Genomic DNA, 8278 nt, shown 5'->3' with positions numbered 1-8278 from the left:
CAGGTGTATATAACAAGAGAATGTATTATTGCAAGCTGAAATTATAATGTTGAAATTTGTATTGGATCTGCTTCTGCTTTATTTCATGAGTGGAATAAAGAATGAATTTCTGTATTGTGTTTGCTATTGAAAATAAATAAAATAGTTGAAACTAGTTCATAGTTAATTACCATAGAATGTGGCAATTAAGAGGAAAGTTACAGCAAGCTTTTCAGCTTTCTTTGGGACACTGAAAACTAAGACCCATCCAGCAAAATGTAATGTCTCAGGATATAAACAAGTAATTTATTCCTAAACTTAACAGTTGAGAGAGAAAATATTTAACTTTATAAATACCTAGAGCAAGATTTTGAAACTTCATTACTTCTGATATTCAAAACACTGCTATCAAATTTATCATTCAACACATTATCATTAGACTTCCATATGATACTGTTAGCATTGACACACAATTGATTTGGAGTGAATGACCATTTGCAGTTATTGTTGTTCAGTTATTGTACAAGAATTTTATTTAAAGAGCAAACAAGTCTGTATCATGCAATGAGCTTTCTATTATTGTCAAGTAAACCAGTAAGGACTTGTTCTTGTGAGATTTGTCTCAAATGTTAAAATTAATTTGAGGGTTATTAAATTGGAATGTTCCATATTGGAACACCACCCTCACAATAAAGAAATTGAAAATAAATAGACAAACAAAAATTGTAGGTAAGTTAAATACCACAAATTAAAAAGGAAAAGAAGAAAAAAAAGCAATGTAACTATTACAAATTAAGAAGAAATTGCATCTTGATATGAAAATCTGGTATATTTGGATATAATCATAATACAAAAATATTATAGAAATCAGGAACACACAAAAAAAAAACAACCACAACAAAAGAACAAAAGTTTACTAGCTAGATGATACCCATAAACTAAAGGTGAAGAAAACAACAACATAAACCACAACAATTATATATAGCATCCTGCTACAGAACTATTGCCCTAAATCTATTCTAACATCTCAAGTTGTACTCCAACTTACCATAACTTCCACCAGTTGTTGTTGTTGGATGTACACTACCACTTTTCACAAATGTGTACATGTACCATCAAGTTTAATGTACGAGTGAATTATGTAGATCTTAGGAGAATGACTGGTATGTTTATGTTGCATAAGTGATGACCTACTATATGTTTCATCATAGTTAGTTTTCATCAATATTATTGATTATAATGTTGAAATTTATTTTTACATTTATCAAGATTATTTAGCATATTTTGCTTAGTACATATGGGTTTAGGAGTAGCCTAAATCTAAGCTAACCAAATTTCTTGAGTTATTGAGATGAGTGAAAGTGTAGTTATTTATAAGTTTTAGTTTCCTTGTGTATTGATTCTGGCATGACATACTTCTCATCACTTATGTAGAGTCAGCTTCATTAAATAATAAGTAACTTATTTTCTCCTTATCCACATAGTTAGCTTACTTTTGAACAAAAGATCTTAATATTAAACTGTTCCTTGTCTACAAATTAAAAAATATGTAATTTGCATTCTTGCCTTCAGAATACATTTGAAATCTTGTTCATTTTTTTATTTCCCTTTTTGTTTCTTCAGAATCACAACTAAAAGAAAAACAAGTCCAATCCTGTTCTTAAAAGCTTAATTGTGAATAGAATAAATGATGAGTTACCTGTACAGTTCATTAGCACAACGAGAGACTGAAGTACGAGAAAGGAGACAACGTTCACAGAGTCTTTCTGATGATCTGAACTTCTCAATTGATCATCGATTTTTGGATGAAGATAGCAGTCTCAATGAAGGGCATTTTGTGCCACCAGGAACACCTGAAGAAAATGTTCCTCTGAATCCTGACTCGCAGGTATTATTTTGTAGATATATTATATTTTAAGAATCAATTAAAGATATACGAGGTCTTGTTTCAATTTTGTTTAGGTTTGAATTATTGTTACCTATGTACTTTATATTTTTGTTTGATTTAAATAAATTTTAGTTTTTCATCCATTAGATATTCTAAAAATCACTGTCTGTATTGTGTAAATACGTTTTTTTTATGGTTTGCATCTTATTAGTTTTAAATAGCTTCAGCTTAAATCCTTGTTGAAGACATTTTTCAGTAGGGTAAATATGACTTCAAACATTTTCCCAGTGTATATTGGTTATTTAACACTTTAAACAGGTCTTCTATATATGAATTACTTTTCAAAAGACAATGGATTTCTATCATACTCTTCATTCTTTATACAAATGGCAGGGAAGAACTTGAAAAAGGTGAACTGATGAGAACAAAAGAGTTGTATGAAAGCTCTAATTCTAAGTTGTTGATGAGAGGCAATTTTAGTGCTTTTCTATCATTTTCTCAATATATTGATGGCCAAAACAGCTGTATGATTGATTTCTGATTATAGGATTAAAAAAATAAAAAATGTTTTGTCCAGTACATTGTTTATCTAATCCTAAAAGAGATTAAAAATCTTTAAAATGTTGTGGTTTGCCTAATATATGTTTTGTAAAACTTTCAGAGATTAAAAATAACTTAATAATCTTGTGTTTTGTAAGATATATTGTCCACGTAATCTCCAAAGTAGGTTAAAATATTTTAAATGTGCTATTGCCAAATATATTATCTGTATAACCTTCAACAAGGTTAAATAAAAATCTAAAAAAAATATTTTTAGCCAAGTGAATGTCTATATAACCTCTCAAGAGATTGAAAAGTTATAAACATGTTTACTCATCAACAGCACGTGTAAAGTAAAATTTGAAATGCAGTGAAGACAGAATAAAAGTTTGAAGCAATCACAGTACATTATATATATTAGGAAGCATGAATATTGAATTGAGACCTTATCTTGTGTAACAGATGAGAAAAAGTATATCTACTTGTATATTTGTCAATGTACAATCAATATCTCTGTCAATATACAGTCACTTCGATGTAACTACAGTAGCTACAGATAGAATGAGGTATTGTTAGAAATATGATTTTATGTATATTTATCATCAAAAGTCAGATTTCAAAACTGTTGCCCAATTGTCTGTAATACTAATTTCACACTTCTGTTTTAAAGGCTTAGCCTTCCTAGTACAGTGCTAATTTCAAATTGCTGCATTATAGGTTTAGCCCTCTCATTGTAGTGTTGTTTTAAAACTACTGTGTTACAGGCCTAGCCTTTTTGTCCACAGGAGAGATATAATTTGCTATTTCTTATTTTTAAAAAATCATATTATTGATTTGTTTAGTCAATCTTGAGCTAAAGTGTGGTTTCAAGCAATTTGTTATTGTCAATGTGTACACATTTAAACAAAATAAAAGTAATCTTTGATAGGTTGTTTAGGCAGAGTATTTATAATGAATCTAAGTTTCAAATGGACAGCAACTGCCTGTTGTAGAAACCTAGAAATGTAGAGGACGACGTTTCGAAAGTCTTCCGCCTTTCGTCTTGTGTATGTGTGATGTGGACAAGAAGACAAGAAAAATTAAAGAATCGTTTTACATTAACACAATAAAACCTTCACTAAACAGAGATTCAGGATTAGAGGTGAGTAAACTGTGGCTACCATTGGTTGAGGCTACAGGAAGTCTCCTCCAATCAGAAACGTGTTTTAACCAACCAATCATAACATGCTCTCCATAATCCACTAGAACAAAATAAAGAACAAACTACCCCCCCCCAAAGACTTTCAAAACATCGTCCTCTACATTTGTAGGTTTCTACAACAGGCAGTTGCTATCCATTTGAAACTTAGATTCAAAATAAAAGTACATTTTACATGGAATGTAAGAATGTAATAGTAATAAATAAAGGTCAATTTGTCCATCAAGGCTATCAATCACCTTTCCATATGTTAGTTACATGTATTAAATAAACATTTTTCTGCCTGTATATTTCCTAAAACAAGCAACAACAGTCCATGTTATCAGTTTCTAAAATGTCATGAGTGCAATAAGGACTATCTTAGAAATGACCAAACATTAAACTGCCTTAAGATAAGTGTTTTTAGGCAGTGACTAGAAGGGACAAGGAATTGATGATAGTGTATGAAGCAAAAACCAGTTTTTTATGTCTAATATTATGTTTTTTATTACCCCTTACATATAGAAGCAATCAGAAATTCTTAATACATACATTGCATTTTTTGTTTTACCTTTGACAGCTTCAAACCAAAAGAAAGGTGCTAGTCCCAGATATATTTGCTTTAGTCTGTGGGAGTTGTTGCACAGTACCTTTGTGCAAAGTCTTGTCTAGTTTGGTCAAAGTATATAGGTAAATTTTGGCCTCTGTCCGCCATAAAATCACAGGAAAGGCAGAAACCCTAAATTTGTGTGTGTTTAAGTCTGTGGGTGCTGTCACAAGATATATTTGTGCAGTCTCATCAAGATTGGTCAAAATATGATGGAACTTTTTATCTTTGACCCCTGTAAAAATCAAAAGAAAGGCATAAGTCCCAATTTTTTGGGGTTGCAAGGTATCTTTGTGCCAAGGCATATTTGAATTGATGGAAAAATAAGGGAACTGCAGGTCAAAATATGTGTTTCCCTCCTTGTGGTGTAGACATAATTAATATTGGGTTTATTATTACTAATTACTTAATATCTTAATTCACAAATTATGAACATTTTTATTGTACCACTTACAATTATATAGTATAATTTTTTGACTAAACCTTTTTATGTTTTTCTTGCTCTGTTGTAGTAATGATTTGACAAAGATCAGGAATTTTCATGAAGTCTTTGAGAAGTATTTCATCTGATTCAAATAAGCTATTTATATTGTGTACATTGTTTAAACTGGAAATATTTGTTACTTCAGTATTTAGTAAGTGAAATATTTGTGGAAACTAGTTCATGTAAAAACTGATATTGCAAAACAAAGAGAAACTTACAAAAATGAGTCTCTTTTTTTCTTTCTCTTCAATAACTGAATACTGTAGCAATCCCCTCCCCCCAGGATAAGGCAGTAGTTATAAAGAAATTGTTTTGAAACATAAAAACAAAAGTACTGAGTGTTTTTAAAATGCATGTATAGAGGGTGAGAAAGCTCCAGTAACTGAGAAAGTATGTTTTATATACAGCGTTTTGAGCTCCGATATCTATAAAATAGCATTTTAATTAAAGTGTAAAACACTCTTTGCGGAAGTCTTGCGTTAATTGAATTTCATATACCATACTGTACTTTGATCAGACTTTGAAAGCCTGGTAACACCAGTTCATGGTTAATATACATATTACTTGTCTCTAAGTCAGTTTCACAGTGGATTGAATAAAATAGATATTGAGAAAAATATTTCTATGTCAAAAACAGAAGATTGGCTACAAAATACGAGTTAATGAATATGAGTATCATGGCTTTCTTAATTCACGTCCAAAATGAACTTGTTGTTGAATATTTCATTTCCTCAATATACGTAGTGAACATTGTGAAAATACAAAGAACCTTAAATCAGTAGCTTTCAACCTTTTCGGTCTGTGTATCTCAATTATAAACAGAACGTTCCATGTGGCACTATGCGAAATACTTGTATTGCAAAAATATTGAGATGATCAATGGGAATGTTATAACGATTTTTATCGTTCAGTGGGTTCTTTTGGATTATTGGGTAAAAAATGTATAATAATGCAAAGTCTCTTATACTTAATAATAACAAAAGTGTTTTATTTCTTTCATTACAAGTTTTATAAGAACAACTTGTACAAGTTCCACGTAACTAACTTTAGGCTTGACATTCAAATAACGCCAAACAGTCAGTTGCTAATTTTTTTTATCATATGTACAGAGTTTCTGTTATCTCTCATTCGTTGTCGAAGTACAAACTTAATGTTCCCGAAATTGAAGTGATGGTTAAACTCTAGGACACTACTGTAAGACATATGTTAATCAATCAAAACTTCTTCAAGTCTCGTTGAAATTGCGTTTTATATCGTTCAGGTCGTTCCTTTAAATTTAAAAATAAATGTTAGTCTAGTGTTTCTCAGCCGGATTTGCTAGACGACCCCGCACCAGACCTTTGGTCGTCGCGACCCCACAGTATCTCTACAATGATGAAGAAACAGTTCGTCATAGTTCATAACGAAGGTGATATGCGTAGCTCTCGGAAATCTCGAGGTCTCAAGAAAAATTGTTGACTCAGCAAAGACAACTCGTGACTCTCAAGGAGGTCAGTCCGGCATGGCCAGGTAGTTAGGGCGCTTGACTCGCAATTTGGGGGTCGCGGGTTCGAATCCCCGTAACAGCAAACATTCTCGCCCTTTCAGCCGTGAGGGCGTTATAATGTGACGGTCAATCGCACTATATGTTGGTAAAAGAGTAGCCCAAGAGTTGGCGGTGGGTGGTGATGACTAGCTGCGTTCCCTCTAGTCTTACACTGCTAAATTAGGGACGGCTAGCGCAAATAGCCCTCGTATAGCTTTGTGCGAAATTTATACCAAACCAAACGAGGTCCCGACCAACATTTTGAGAAACACCGTTCTAGGCTTTAAGTTACACGCTCATCGTTTGACCTAAAAGAATATATTAAAAGAACTAGACAAGCAAACAGTACAAACGTCTAAATTAATAATTTGGCCTAGAAGAGTATTTTTGGCAGTAGTAGTTACTATTAAATTTATAGATTTGCTTTTCTGACCACTACAGTCGTAAATGTCAAGATGGTATATGGTGTGATATTGTGTTCTCTGAATGTTCATGAAAGTATGAAACGGTAAAAAGAAAAGTTCTAGAGTTGCCATGGTTGCAATTAAATAGGACAATTATTGGTACATACTACGGCTATAGGCTCATCTTTGGAGTAGTGGATATTAGTGGTTAGTAAGATAGAAATGGGTACACCAATTACTATATTGTGATGATAACAATTTGTTCGTTTCATTATCAACATTTATAGAAGTACAAGATTTTCGTGCCATTATAAGTACTTGTAAGTGAAAGTAAAAACATAATGTGATGAAATGTTAATCAACCTATATCTGTTACATCCAGTGTGGACGAAGCCTTTCGTCCAATACCAGGGCTCATCACACCAGCTTAGATACGCCGAACGTAGTGGGGTCGAGTCTATTTATTTATTTTGTCAGTTGTTTGAACAACTGTTGCGGTGTGAATTAGTGCGTATTCCGTGTAAAGTTTAATTAAATTGTCAGAGTGTCGTATTGGCAAACAATTTAATACGAAGGTTTCCAAGATAGATATCTATTTATACTAAAATATACGAAAGTCATGTCGGTTACAGATTTAGTTTCTTTTTTCAATACCGTGAGGTTGTATATGGCTAGGTAAACTGTGAACGAAAAATATTAGCTTCTACCCTAACCACACGCCACGCCTGAATTTTTCCCTCATTAAAACAGCTGTTGTGTTAAAAATATGTATTGTTTGATTTCAGTGCAACAAACATATTATGTAGGGCTTCCTAAATGTAACTAAAGTCTTACACATGTGTTTCGCTAAACACGTGAGATATAGTTAGGTTTAACATGTACAGTTGATGCCACGTTAAAGACAAATGGCTCGACTACTACGTAATGTTCCAATGTATGTGAGAGAGGGAAGTGGCGTAGCCACCATGCTGTTTGAGTTTTATACACACATAGGTTTCTTCATTATATCAAAATAACGATGTTCAAAGTTGATTAATGTATAACAAGTGTTTTCGTTATTTTAACATATTGCATAATTTTCGAGGCTTTTTATTTTTTATAGCAAAAAAGCTAAAATCAACGGTTATTGGAAGGTCATTCTGAAAGCTATTTCGTGTCGTTTTTCGTATAATACGTTCATAACGATGCGTTATAAAATTATCAGCTTACCATCACATATCCACATCGCTGAAATGAGTATTCACTTTTACAAAACAACTCTCCCAAAAGTATCTGATATATGTGTCCCAATTTTCTGGAAAGACCAATCTCTCTGGTCAGTATTTCAGAATTAGGGATGGCTATACCAAATCTTACGAATCTGATCTAGCCATTTACTTCAGCCCACATGCTTATGACACCGGTGCCACTCTTGTTGCTAATTCCAACCCTTTTATTTTTCATTACATGAATTTTTTTCTGTAGAATGTTAGTATATTTAAATAAAATCTCTGGTTATTTCCAAATCCATCCAATCCTACCAGACTGTCAAGTCTTTTGTAGGCGCGAACATAGGAACTTTGTCGTGTCCAGAGGTTATTATTCAAGTATGAAGTTACCTGTGGTTTATAACCCTTTGAAATTTATGTTTTCTACTGTATATATATATATATATATATATATATATATATATAT

The 8278-nt window shown here is 32.3% G+C and overlaps 1 protein-coding gene across 2 annotated transcripts in view; it reads left to right on the top strand.

Moving 5' to 3' along the window:
* Window positions 1-8278, top strand: part of LOC106465030 (adiponectin receptor protein-like) — a 47919-nt gene that overhangs the window by 5422 nt on the left and 34219 nt on the right. The window contains exons 1-2 of one of the 2 annotated variants that reach the window (XM_022392849.1): window positions 1417-1435; window positions 1603-1867. In XM_022392849.1, the coding sequence (XP_022248557.1) occupies window positions 1667-1867 (201 nt within the window). In that variant the 5' untranslated portion in view covers window positions 1417-1435; window positions 1603-1666. Of the gene's footprint in view, window positions 1-1416; window positions 1436-1602; window positions 1868-8278 lie in introns of those variants that run through there. The other variant, XM_013925222.2, reaches the window with a different exon arrangement.

The sequence above is a fragment of the Limulus polyphemus genome, unplaced genomic scaffold (assembly GCF_000517525.1).
Source record: "Limulus polyphemus unplaced genomic scaffold, Limulus_polyphemus-2.1.2 Scaffold1814, whole genome shotgun sequence".
Taxonomy (NCBI): domain Eukaryota; kingdom Metazoa; phylum Arthropoda; class Merostomata; order Xiphosura; family Limulidae; genus Limulus; species Limulus polyphemus.
The sequence above is the reverse complement of the archived record's forward strand: the minus strand, read 5'-3'. Positions and strand labels throughout refer to the sequence as shown.